This window comes from Sarcophilus harrisii, chromosome 2, assembly GCF_902635505.1.
Source record: "Sarcophilus harrisii chromosome 2, mSarHar1.11, whole genome shotgun sequence".
Lineage (NCBI taxonomy): Eukaryota > Metazoa > Chordata > Mammalia > Dasyuromorphia > Dasyuridae > Sarcophilus > Sarcophilus harrisii.
Genome location: NC_045427.1, coordinates 653,510,594 through 653,524,637, shown reverse-complemented (window position 1 = coordinate 653,524,637; position 14,044 = coordinate 653,510,594). Strand labels below are relative to the sequence as shown.

At 46.3% G+C, this 14,044-nt stretch overlaps 1 protein-coding gene across 1 annotated transcript; it reads left to right on the top strand.

The window, feature by feature from the left end:
* The first annotated feature begins 935 nt into the window (after positions 1–935).
* Positions 936–4,982, top strand: TEX36 (testis expressed 36). The gene is made up of 4 exons (XM_012548869.2): positions 936–1,258; positions 2,636–2,767; positions 3,410–3,490; positions 4,279–4,982. The coding sequence occupies exons 1-4, from the start codon at positions 1,091–1,093 to the stop codon at positions 4,465–4,467; spliced, it is 570 nt and encodes a 189-aa protein (XP_012404323.1). The 5' UTR covers positions 936–1,090; the 3' UTR covers positions 4,468–4,982.
* Positions 4,983–14,044: the final 9,062 nt, after the last annotated feature.

Sequence of the window (14,044 nt, the reverse complement as noted above, 5' to 3'; positions counted from 1 at the left end):
TCAAGGATAACGGGCAGTGTCCTGTTGAACTGGTGAGCTCTGGGTGAACTTGAGGAGGAGGCAGTGAGATTCGAATGGGAAGGAGAGGCCAGGAGAATGAATGGCTGAGGATGCCCAGGTTTTTAGAGTAGCCATTAGCTGAGCCAGAAGGCCCGGGGACGGTATTCAGAAAGGGGAATGAGTCTGGGTGTGATGACTTTGAGGTGAGGGACTGAGACAAGAGATTGGGCTGGTGAGTTGGGAGGCCGGACCCTCAGAGGCACGTTCACACCTGCCTGTGGCCATGCCCAGCTCTAAGGGCAGCTGGGAGCCAGGACTGGATTCTGAGGAGACCGACCAGGAGGCCAGCAGAGGATGACAGCGGTGTTAGAAGAGATATTGGGAGTGTAGCCAGAGATTGAAATCCAAGCTCTGCCACCTGTGTGACCTCAGACAAGTCCCTTAGCCTATCTCCTCATCTGCAGAACCTCAGAGGTCCCCTGGAGTTGGACTCCCTGATCCCAGCCTCCTGAGTCCTTGAAACAGCCGTGTCTGGGTGTGGGGGTGAGAGGTACTGAGGATTGGTAACAGGGAGGGACAAAGGGAAGGCCAGCTTGTCCTCCCCCCCGTGGGTGCCAGGAGATGGGAGGGGAACCTGCCGCTGACGGGGAGGCAGAGCTATTTTCCGGAGAAGCTTGGGGGTCCTGGAAGATGGAGGACAGGGGTGAGGGAGAGATAAAACAAGAAGACTCTAGGGAAGGACTCAGGAGAAATGGGGGGGCGGGGCGGGGCTGGAGGAGGGTCTATGGAGAAAAAATGGATAAGTGTAGAGGGGAGGGAATGAGCCCGAGGGGACCGGGCTGGGCGGTTGCCTGGTTCCGGTCCTGCCTGGGCAGGCAGGACCTGGCCTTTGGCCACTCACCTAGGCAACCCTTGGTTACAAACATCAGGGAACACTGAGGGTCCCATTCTGCTGAGTTTTTTCCTCCTTCTATGACAGCCCTGGAGTTCTACCTTACTTAAAGGCCCGAGAAGCGGAACCAGAACGTAATCGTGCAGCGTGAAAGACATGTAAGGAAGAGGAAAACAGACTCTCTAGCCCTCAGATTTCATGGAGCAGCCTGAGCCAGCCCCTCCAGCCGAAGCCTCCCCCACCTCACGGGTGGCATCTGCCTCTCCAGCCGCCCCGGCCCCTTTGATGTCCCCTTACTCATCTTTCTCGTATTCAGGAGAAGTGTGCAGGATCGTCGCCTCCCAGAAAGAGAGGGCAGGGATATGGGTAAGAACGCACGGGGGGGATCTGGACTTCTCTTTCAGTCCGGTCCCTTCCTGGAACCGTTTATGAAGGGGCCGTTCCCCTCACACACTCTTAAGAGGATGGAGAGGGATGGTGGGGCCTGGGGAGGGGGAGCTTTTAGGCAAGGGAGGGCACCCCAAAGGTCCTGAACGTGGAGCTCTGGCTGCCTGCGCCAAGCAAGGTCACAGACTTTGCCCGTCTCTCCCTCTCATTTTCACATTGAGGGCAATCTTTAGTATTTCAGTCCTTCTGTGATTGAACAACTGCAGCAAAAATCGCACTGCCGACAAGTTAAAAAGCCATATTTCACGGCTATCATATCTAACAGAAGGGTTTATTTCACAGCTATCATGTTATAGCCATTAAATATATTTTTAAAAGAATGAAATGAAAATGTCGGTGATTTTTTTTAAACAGCAATTTAATCCATGGAATCACAGAATACAAATGAACCGAAGTCGGTTCGTCACTTAGCTGGCAGAGGTGCCATTCCTGCGGCTGGGCTGCCAGAGGATGCGGGCACCTTCAGCAGGCCTTTCTGTGGCCAGTGGCAGTGCCCGTCCTGCTCAGGGGTCCGGAGGTGGGAAATGCGAAACGCCAAGGTAGGGTGGTCCAATGCAGAGAGCCCAGCCTGGAACTGGGAAGGAAAGAATGAGGCTCCTGGGCCAGTTTTGGCTGCTGATACTCACCATGGGCACATCCCTTGCCGTCTCTGGGACCCAGTTTCTTCCCCCATAGGATGAGGAAGTCAGACTTGATGTGTGACACTGCAAGGTCCTTCTGCCATGGCTGTCTTTAGGAAATTTGCACCTGGGTTAGGAATCTCAGAATCCTGGGCTGTTGACAGAAGGGGGCAGGGTGGAGGAGGGGGCATTGATGCCCACAATGAGACCACCCTTCTGGAAGTGGCCTACCCTCTCCTCCAAGATCCACCCAGTTTGTCTAGAGTCACCCAGCTGGTAAAAGTCTGAGGTCACATTTGAACTCAGGAAGATGTCTCCCTGACTCCTGGTACTCTATCCATTATGGCACCACTCTGCTGCCCTAAGTGCCTACTGTGTGCCAAACCCTCTGCTAAGCATTGGGGATCCAGTGGCAGAAGCAAAAATGAAACATTCCCCGTTCTCAGGCAGCTGTGGGGGCAAAGCAAAAATAAGAAGGAGAGGCTCCAAGTGGCAGAGTGGGCAGCCAAGGGGCACAGTTACCCAGGGAGCTTTAGTCTTCCCCTTGGGAAAAATATCCTTACACTTTCAAATTGGACACACAGTTACATTATAGTCGCTTCCCAGAAGCAGCCTGGTGCTGGGTCCGTAGAGTTCGATTAAGCTGGTTCTGATCCAGACCTGCTGTGTTTTCCAGTTTCCTCATCTTGGCCTGATTGAAAAAACCCCAGAATCCACCACAGCCACCATGCTGAAGCAGCCTTACCTCCCGGAAAGCAGGCGTAAAGTGGAGGATCTGCTGCCCTTCCGCTACCAATTCCGCCAGAAGGTGAGTGGCCTGTGCAGTTAGGGCCGGAGACGTGCATGACTGGCCCAGGCAGTGCCCGAGCCGGCCCCCACTCTCTCCCAAAACACAACTAACCATGTGCCTGGAGGCAAAACACTTGACTTCCTCATCTGTGAAATGGGATGCCTTGAGAACCTCCCCCACTGCATTTTTGTGACGCCCAAGTGAGCTGATGTGTGAAAGGGTTACATGCACTTTAACTGTTAGAGCTCAGGATCCCAGCATCCTGACTCTGAAAGGGTCCCAGAGGCCATTTACTCCGATCCCTCCTTTCTACAAATGGGCAAACATCCCAAGAGGTCCAATGACTTGCCCGAGGTCACACAGGTAGCAAGTAGCAGAAATGGGCTAGGACTACCCCCTTTGTGCCTGGCCCATGGAGTTTGTAAGAGACATGCTCTCTGTTCCCTCCAAGTCAGTCATCCAAGGGAGTCATAAATCTATAAAGTCGCCAGGATCTCCAAGTCCTGTGCCCAATGCAGCCCACTCTTGCCTGGCGCTTCCTGGCTCTCCCCCTTCATTCTTGCTCCTATGGGATCATCAGCCTTCCTTTTATGCCATCAGAATGGCGGACCTCCTGAATTCGGACACTGATCCCTCTCTCTCTCCCACTTTTCTTTCCAGCAAGCCAATAAAAGCAACTACCCATTTTCAATGCACGATAACAGGCACGGCTTGGAATTCTGTGGTCATGGCCTGGATGAAGTGAGTATTGAGAATTTGCTTTCACGAAATGCTGAGCCCCTTTTCCCAAAAGGAATTCCTGCCAAAAAGCAGGGCGAGTTTGAAATGAAAATAGCACCAAAAGCCTGGGCCACAGTAGCTTTGAAAATGTGCACGAGCTCTTTGGTATCTAGTCACTTGGCTAAAACTGCCATCCCGGGGGCCGTCCTTCGCAGCTCTCACGGTCTGCAAGATGCTGCCACAAGGTTCTGTCAGAATGTTGGCCCAAGATCCATTTCCCACACTGCCCACTGTCTCTCGTTCTGACGTCCTATATCACCAGGCTCCGGTGACTTCTGTTTGAATGTGACTAACTGAGATCTGACTAAAGGACACTCCTCGGAAGACAGTGAGATATCCCCTGCTTGCTCTTCCCTGCTCACTTGGTTTTCTTGGGAGAACCTGGTAGTCTCTGAAATTTTCCCTTGGGCTAATAAGTAAGATAAATTAGAGAATGCATCATGGCTTCTCAACATAAGACATGGGTTCAAATTCTGAAACTTCTTAGTAGTGGGGCTTGAGCTCTCTCAGACTCAGTTTCACATTTTGTGACTAACTCATAATCACCAAAGTCCCCTTGGCCTCTAAGTTCTATGACCCTTTCTAAATGCAACCATAAATAGGATGGAAAAACCCATGGGAAAGATGTTTTTGGTATAAACAAAAGGCTGAGAAATCAGGAAGGTTTCGGGGTAGGTGCCTTGAGTGGAAGAGAAACTAGCATGATTTTGACCTTATTTCTTGCCTGTTTTCTCTTTATTCCTCACCAGGGACTAGGGCGCAGGAAGCACTTCGATTCTAACAATCTCAATTATTGGGCAAGTGGCTACGTACCCACCCCAGGTGATAACTTAAGCACTTACCAAGCATCATACATCGCCAAGCCAAAAGCAAAGGGCATGTTCTTTCGACTCTTTCCAAAACATCATTGTAACCGGTGGAACGCTCATTTTATGTGAGGATGGAGACATCTCTGATGAGAAGAAGTATCGCACATTTTCCATCAAATCCTAATCTTGGGAGGTTTTCTCATTCTTTTATGTAAGGGTATAATAAAAAAAGGTCCTTTTAATTCAAGACCACTTTGAAAACACATATTTAGGAGCAGAATGGGGATACTAGAAAGCCTTGGTTTCATAGTCAGAGTTGGGATGTGTAAGTTTCTTTAAACAGCAAAATGTCCGTGGAATGATTGTACTGGGGAAGGGGAACACCACCCTCAACCGTTTATTACAATAATGTCATCTTCATCTGTAGATTTAAGAAAAATGCTATTTAGGAAAAGAGAAATTCCTTAATTGTTTATTTCTGCATTATAACCCAAGTTATGTGGGCAAGACCTGTTGTTGTGCGATATGTTATTAGCGTAAGACATGTTGTGTGATATGTTATTATATGAACATATGTTGATAAATAGAAATCAATTCGTTGAGAGAACTCATCGTCAATAAATTTTGTATTGTGATCAATGCAAGGAGTATGGAGTTTGTCAGCTTTTGCATCTGCTGACTGCTGGAGTCCTGTAGCCCCGCCATAGTTATACCCCAAAGAACGAGGAATGGCTCGGAAGATTTCAGGGCTGGATAGATCTATTACTGGCCTCGTGACACAGCATTCCTACAAGGAGGGTTACAATCCATTAAAACACATTTTTGTCCTATATCTAGAGTCTTCCTGGTTGGTAGAACTCATGGTTTTCCCAACTTTTACTGAGAGTAGGATCAAGCCTCTCCTCAGATGGAGGAAAGGAAGAATGGAAAAGGAAAAAGACCAAGAGGAATTAGGGGAAGGGAAGGATATGGGAACTATATATAAGAGACCTGCTCTGGTCACAAAGCAATGGACAGGAGAAGAAAGGATTGGAGCAAAGTGGGGGAAAGCTCCAGTGCAACCCAGAAGCTTTGTGTCCAGTCATTCAGGAATAAGGGAGACAAATCAAGGTCAAAAGTCTTCTATAGAAGCCTACCTGTGTCTTCCAGTCAAGCTTTATTTCATACTCTTTAAGTCTTCCATGTTTCCCATATCATCCAAAGAAAGCAATGCTTATTTATATGGGTAGTGGCTAGCAAGGGGTCAGCTTGGAAAAAGGTGAGACTGATCCCTTAAATGAACAGAAATCTACTTTTCCGGTCCAGTCCACATGATGCCTCAGGGACCATATCATTGAACCAATCTTGCCTTGTCAGTGAGAGAAAATAACCTCCTCAATCTCAATGACTTATTTGGGTGGAGATAGAGGACATCAGTTAGCAAACATGAGCACAAAGAGGACAGTATACCCACTATGTGACCAATGGGAATTATAGAGAGGACTTTCTTAGATGAATGGAGGAATGAAAACTCTATTGATGGTTACTATATGCTAATTATTGAGGATAAAAATAGAAAAGAGATTCCCTGATTTCAAATGGTTAATATTCTAAAAGACAAATGTTAAATGAAATTATGGGATTTAAAATCCTCAAATCTGTCCATACGCCACAGATCGAAAATGTCCCCATCTCTCCAGAGGAGAGAGTCTCCAAAGAGGCCCAGAACCTTGGACAGTGGCTTACACTCTGTGTCCAATGCTTGAAGTCACTCTGCATTGATCAGTGCAAGGGTTCTTAACTTGGGCTTGCTCCACAGACCCAAGGGGCCATAGATGTATTTCAGGGGTTCTGTAAACTTGGCTTGGAAAAGTCAAATTTTTATTTCAACATAATTGGTTTCCTTTGTAATTCCATATATTTTATGTTGCTAAAAATAGGAATCTGAGAAGGGGTCCTAGGCTTCATCTGACAGCCCAAGGGATCCCCAACACAAGGGCTACCAACAGTCTTGGTATAGAAGGAGAGGCACATACCAGCCTAGGGGTCCCTCACAGTTAACACCACCTTTCCCACCCCATGTCCTTCCAGGTCACCCTGTCTCTTTCTTTTCTGGTCACTCTGTGCCTATAATAGAACTAAACCCTTAAGTGAATTTGACCCAAAGCCCTTTTAGGTCCATCAGTGCATCCCTGCAATGGCATGTATGACTTCATTTGGGGAATAAAGGGGCCCAGACTCTGCAGACTAAGTTTGACAACCATTAAGGACCTCCTTTGTGCCAGGTGCTCTGTTAGCGATGGGAATTCCATTTGTCATTCGATACTGAAGATGGGCAGCTGGCTCTACCACTGCCTGGACTGTACACTCACTTCCCTACATCTCTCACCAGAGCTCAGCCTGTAAGTGGAAATTCTGGTGCTCAGAGCAAATTCAATCTGGGGGGTGGAGGAGAGGAGCATGTAAAAGAAAGTTTGTCATAATCTATGGGCCCCAGGAAGAGACAAAGAGTGGGGAGGGGTCAGACAAGGGAGCATTAGTGGGTCTGAAGGATGACAGGTCCCTTGTGACCCTACATAAAATAGGGCTGGAGAAGGGGAAACTTTTTTTTAGTGAGTTGAGCCCCAGCTTAGAAGGCATAGCCCAAGAGGGGCTTAGTCTTATGGGGGAGAGCCCTGGACCTGAAATCAAGAAGACCTGAGCTAAATCTTATTTGAGACTCTTAAAAGCTTTATGAACCTGATCAGATCTTTGCTTTGTGCCTCAGTTTCCTTATCTGTAAAGTGAGGATCACAGTATCTACTTCATAGCCTTATTTTGAGGCTCAATTGAGATAACATCTGTAAAGCACATTCTAAAACTTGCATAAATATAAGCATTAATTATTATTATTATTATTATTGCTGTTTTATAAACATTATCCTCCAGCTGCTGCTCGGCCTGGTTTGAGCACCGCAGACAAGATGCCCTTCCCTGGTTAATCTCATCACTTCTAATCTCCTCACATGTTGCTGAGGAAAATTAATATTGTTCTGTATTGTTTTCTAACCAATCCGTCTCTGTGATTCAGCCTTTTCCTCACTTTGACAGACGGCCCCCTCAGGAGGACAGACAGTTTCTGAAGGGTGTGATGGAGTAAGGGGATGGATCACTCCCAGCCGCCAAAGCATCTGCTTATTAACCAGCTTTGTTGAGTCTCCCTATTGGACGATCCTTATGTCTCTACTTTACCTCATCAGAGGTTGGGGTGACTTGGCCCATAAGGGGGAAACCAAGTCAGGGAGAGCCTGCCTGAGATGGCCAAGACTGCTCGAGGCAGCAGGTGCTCACAAGGTTCCCAAAGTGTCTGAGAGGAGAGGTCACATGTGAAAGCCTTTGCCTAGCTACAGACTAATCCTTTCACCAGAGGATTAGTCCCGCTCCCTACTCCCAAAGATGAAGTAATTCCGAGTAGTGAAGAACTATTAACCCAACTTCTCATTAAAGTGCCCACCAATTGGGATGTCTCTGCCTTTGCCAGGGCAAGACCAAATGATGTACTGTCGTGTCAATCAGAAGGAATACAAATCTAGGTTTAAAAAGCCTTGTCAGCCCTTGCTCCATGACTTTTGGCACAAATGGAGGCAGATCTTTTTAAGTAGTTTCGGTGCCTACTAATAATACCTTGCTTTAAAATTGCCTCAGTTTACCTAGTGGTTAAATTTTACTCCCAACTCTGATAATCCAAGTCTTCCCTGACACCCCCTCCCTCAGCCTCCTTTCTGCTCTGCTTGGAGGGCCAGAAGGTGGGTTATGAAATGCCCCTCAACACTTTCCTTTGTAGAGTACAGAAACTGGCTATTTTGGCTCAGTTTCCTCTGTATCTGCTACTCTGCTCTGGTTTTAACTCTAAGCAACAAGATACATCCTGGTCTCTCCCTGCTCTACCCCACTGCTTCCCTGCCACCATTTGTGTTTTGTCTCCCCTTTAGACTGTAAGTTTATTGAGGGAAAGGAGTTTTTTTTTTATTCTATTTTTAGTGCTTAGTATATAATAGATGCTTAATATATGTTCATGGAATTGAATTTCTGGATTGGTTGTGTTAGGATTCCCAAGCTACTCCTTTACACCCTTGAAAAAATCAGTTAGATAGATAATGGGGAAAGCTAGAGAAGCAAGAACGAAGTGAGAAGGAGAGAACATGAAGGATGATCTTAAAAGATATTGTGCGGGACCCAAGGAGAGATCAAGGCAGGTGTGCTCAGGAGCTGTTTGTTGGGAATTGCTTACCTGGAGTGAGCAGGGAAGAAGACCACCCCTCAGGTCCATTAAGGAAAACCGTTCCTAACTTACACCAAAACAAATTACTTACCTTAATCACCTTGAGTTGATGTTAATTTGACGTTTGAATAAATGAAGTACATCAGCTGTAAAAAAACCAAAGAAAATGTTTCAAATCATTTCTGTGCAAATGTTTGTAGATTTGTTCTATTTTAGTTAATTAGACCCATGTCATTCCTGAGACACTTAAATATTAAAGAGACCTAGAGCAATTTTAATGAGTTTTCTTTCCACTATTCCAAGCGACTACAATTTCTTTTTTAAGTACCGCTATTCTTCTGGGGATGCTGCCCGTTTGCCAATCTTGGAGGACCATGAGCTCAGAAGAATCGGAATGGTGAAGGACACAAAGGCTAATGACAAATGTCAGACTGGATTTAAGTATCTGTGGATTATTATCGACAATAACTTGTACATGGAACTTGACATTGGTCAAATTGGCTGAATGAATGGTTGTTTTCCCTCTACTGCCTTTGCACTGTTGCCCAAATGGTCCTCCATAGAGGACCGCAGATATTGGGGAACTTTGAGAAAAGTATACTTGAAGCAAAAATACTTAGAGCAGGGTCTTAATTCAGTGTGATTGATGAGATGATGGTTCTCTCGCTCACATATGATTAGTACTTAGTATGGTGATGTCATGGTTCTACAGTCGGCATATGCTCAGTGTGCTGTAGTGATGGAATTGTACTAAGGTATATAAGGGCCGAGAGGACTTGAAATAAGCAGACTCGAGAGAGATTCAAGTGAGAGTGTGCTCGAGTTCGATCTCAGACTCCAGAGAAAGTGAGCCCAGATATTACAGTCCCCCATGACCACATGGGATTTTATTCTAACCTTCATTTTGTAGACTGCACCACCATTCAAAGCCACGTTCTGAAAACATCTCCTGTTCTGATCATTTGCATCCATGCTTTTTCCATCTTGAAACCATTGGGTATGGACTTTGTATCTATTTACTCATGCACATGGTTTATTTCCTCATAATTTAGAGTTGGGGGAACCTCAGAGGTCACTTCGTCCAACCCCTCATCTTATAGGTAAGGAGACTGATGCCCAGAAAGAGCTGAGTGACTTCTTTGAGGTCACAAAGGAAGTGGCAACATTTATATTTGAACCCGGGTCTTAAGCTTATAAATCGTGAAGGTTTTTTCCTTTCCTGAACTAAACCATGTAAATGTAAACTCTTAGAAGACAAATGACAGTTTTGTTTTCTGTCTTTGAAGCCACAGCACTTCACATAGTGCCTGGCAGGTGGTGAGCACTTAATAAATGTTTGTGGAATTGGATTAATATTAAAGATTATGACTGGAAAAGTGGATGGGTCGATCATGTAGAAAGAGGAACAGATGGACAGATGTTAGTGCTCTATTAGTACCCATGAAATATAGGTACTCCCCTGCCCACCCCAAGAACACACACACACACACACACACACACACACACAGTAGGTCTCCTGGGCACTAGGTAGAACCTTCACTAAGGACTTTAAAAAAAGGACATGGGCAAGAATGGCCTGGGGGACGAGGGCATGGAGAAGCTGTGACCTGCATTGGAAGAGGGAATGTCCCATCACTACGGTCACCAAGCCAATGGAAGCTTTCTTTTTAGAACACAACTAGAAAATAATTACAGGAAAGCTCAGTGTCCAGCCGACATGGACACAGCTATGCCTATTACAAGGTCTCTTTACACTGATCCCTTAAAACACTGCTTTAGGCCCCTGCTTAAAGTGATGTGGGGATGCACTGGCTTGATGGCTCCTTGTTTAATCGACTCTTCTACTTAAAAGGTCATACTCTCTTCAATTTTGATTGTTCTAATTTATTTTAAAGGTCACGTTGTTCTCACTCTTTGCTTTTTAAGTAAATTTTGCAAAAATCCTTTAACCAGACGTGATTCCAACCTGAGACCAATTGTTGATTAGATGATCTTATGCATCTCCAGAAACTCTGCCCATAGTAACTTCCCTCTCTAATTCTGGGGAAGTTAATCCTCTCAGACCTGGCTCTCTCCTTGATTGGATATAAGTCAAACCTTACCTCAATCCTAGTTTGAGCTTCCCAGACCACCCTCCTGTTAGAACATCAGAGTCTTGCTATTGTGGATGTTTCAGCCACTGATTGGATAATATGCTCCTGTCTCTGTCCTGTACTGATGGAATAATAACCTTTCTTGTTGTTATAAAAGTGTGACAATGTACTACCCTTCTGAATGCTCCCAGAATGCCTGTGGCTTTCCCAGAATATCCCAGACTCAATGTCCTTTCCCTTGTTCTTGCCCTCCTCTGCGTATGTACTGGGCCAGGAGGGGGAACAAACACGTCCTTGTTCCTCACGCCATTCCCCTCTCCCTTCCTTTTCCAGATCAGCAGCCATGACCTGCCCACCATGGTTGGTTGTGCCATCTGTTTTTGTCTTGGGCTCCCTCTACACTCTTATGGGGATCTCAACAGGGACCAGGAATCCGGCGATCAGATGGATCAGTGCAGAAGCAATGCAGATGGGAGCCATATCAAGGCATCCAGCCCTGGTCTTTCTCCTAAGCTCTAGGAGGGCATCGCCAATTGACGATTGCATATTAGTAACAGAATGTCTCACAGGCATCTGGATTTCAAAATATCTCAACTGGAATTCATCTTCAGCCCTAAATTCATGCTGCCTTTGAGCTTCCTTATTCCTGCAGAGGGCACCACCACCCTTCCAGATACCCAAGTTCACATTTCAGGGTGAATCCAGGCTCCTTACTTTCACCAACCTCAATCAATCCAATCAGCTGCCAAATCTTGTCCATTCTGCCTCCTCCTTGTCGCTGGCTTCCATGCCTTTTTCTCTCCTCGCCTCACAGTCCCTGTTGTTCACACCCTTCACCAGACTATTGCCACAGGCTGCAGATATTCTCCCCACAGCCAATCCTTTCTGTCTCTTAAGGTCACGCTCTTGCACAGATGCCAGAGCGAGGCTCCCGGAGGGCGGCTCTCTCCTTTGCAAGGCTTTCTCGATCAGACCAGGTGTTAATGCTCTTCTCTTCCTGAATCACTTTGCATGTACTTGTATTTACTCACAGGGGAACTCTGGGGACGAGAGGCCCCTCCTTGTCCCTGGTATAAAATACAAACTCTCCTGCTTTGCATTTAAATACTTTCGGTCTAGCTCCAATCTGTTTTTCTGTCATGATTAAATATTAGATAGATAGATGATAGATGATAGACAGATAGATAGTTAGACAGACAGGATAGAAGGATGAATGGATAGATAGATAGATAGATGGACAGGATAGATAGATCAATTGATCAATAGATAGACAGGATAGATGGATGGATGGATAGATAAATAGATAGACCCACTACATTCTGGTGAAACTGGCTTACCAGCTGTTCTCCATACACAGCATCCCCATTTCCCACTTCCAAGTCTTTGCATAGACTGTCCCTTCTGATCAAAATGTTCTTCCTCCTCATCTCTGCTTTTTGGAGTCCCTCCAGTTCCCTCCAAAGCTTGGCTCAAGTGCCACCTCCTTCAAGCGTCCTTTCTTGATTTGCCCAGTTATTTCTGTCTGTCCTCTCCTCCCCCTCCCCGCTTTAGGTTTATGTTGCACCTAACTTATGTTTACTTCTATTTGAGCCCATTATTTTCTCCAAGTAGATGTAAGCTCCCCGAGGCTCTGGGAGCTCACCCCTAGCACAACATCCTGCCGCAGCAGACACCAAATGCTGGCCCATGACTCGTCCTTCTGGCCGACAATGGGGAGGTGGGGAAGACGCCACCCGAGCCATCACGGGGCATTTTTAATATGAAGACCAAGCACCAGGGAGAAGTCCCAGTGGGAGAGCTTTCTGCGGGGGAGGAAGAACAAGCAGATGCCCAGAGCGATCCAGCGAGCTCAGGCTCCCAATATGCTCTTGGAAGTCCAAGGGAGTCTGGGAGCTGGTGTGTCAGCGCTCTCAGTAGCCTCGGTCCCTCTCCTCCTCCGAGTCACCGCCTTCTCCAAAGGGCTGATGCTGGGAGTGCAGGGGCCGTATCAGGCCCAAAGGTCCTCTGTGGCCGGCCTTGCTGATTTCCTCTGGGGACCCTGAGATTGGCCCCCAGCCCCCCCAAGCAGGGACACTGCGGCCCTGGCTGGCAAGCTCCTTCTGAGCCAATGATTCCAGCAGGAGATGCAGCACTGGAAGTGTGAAATGTTATGCATTTTCTTTATGTGTACCTATCAAAACAAGAGAAAACAGCTCATTTGGTGCAGAATGTTTAAGTAAACACATTACAGAGACACCAAAATAATCCCCCAAATATTAAAAAACAAATCAACCCCCTGTCAGAGTGTGACTCACTGGATAAATGTAATGAAGACTAATGTAATTCACTCACTTGACTGTGGGCCTGCTGATGGGAGATTGGCTTGATACCACCCAGGACTTCCTAAAAAAGCTTAAAATGGAAACCAAGGACTGGCTTGGGAGCTAGGAGATCTTCCTAAAGCCCCTTCTCTGATATTTATTGATTAGGTGATCCCGAACAAGGGACTTTGCCTTTTTTTTGGCCTCAATTTACTCATCTGCAAAATGGGATTGATTTCATCAAATTATTGCAAAGAAAGTACTTTGTTAATTTGCCAGCCCATTGAGAACGGATGTCATTTCTGCCCCCCAAAATATTTCCAAATTTGTCATTGTCTACTTATATGTTTTATATGAGTTCTTAGAACACTCAGCAACTTAAACCTCAATGACTCTTTCAGCCACATAAACATTGTTCGACTATATAAGCAAGAGACTTGTAATTGCAATTCCCAGCACAGTGTCAAATAGAAAACATCCTCAAATCAGGCAGGAACCCGGCAAATTTTTTTTTTTTAAGGCAGATCTTTCCATGAGTTCAAATAGGTTTGCTAACTCTGGTGTGGTAGATCATGCGCATCATTGCAGAAACTAACAGTGGGATGAGATAGTCCACTTCTAGCTAACATTTTAGACCAGAAAGAGGCAGACTGCCCAGATTTTGAAGGGCTTTGGGTGGGAGAGGAGCTAGCCTTGACCTGCTGGGTCCCAAAGGGCAGAATGAGAAGCAGGGGAAGTTGGGGGAAACGTTTAAGCTAATTTCCGGATGAACAATGAGCCCCGTCCGAGAGGAGCCCTCAGATACCCCAAGAGGAGGTATCTCAAGAAGGAGCAGGATCCCCCAAACGGAGATTCTTCCATTTTGGGGGGTCATGGACTCTTGTTGCAGTCCGGTGATGACCACTGACCCTTTCTCAGAATTATCTTTAAATTGCCCAAAATTTAACACATGGGATGATGAAGGGATGAACTGAAATCCAGGTATGACTTTTTGGAAGTTCCTGGACCCCAGGTTAAGAGCTCCACCTAGATGAGAGTCTTGAAGCAAAGCTCTATGAAAATACTTTATTGGG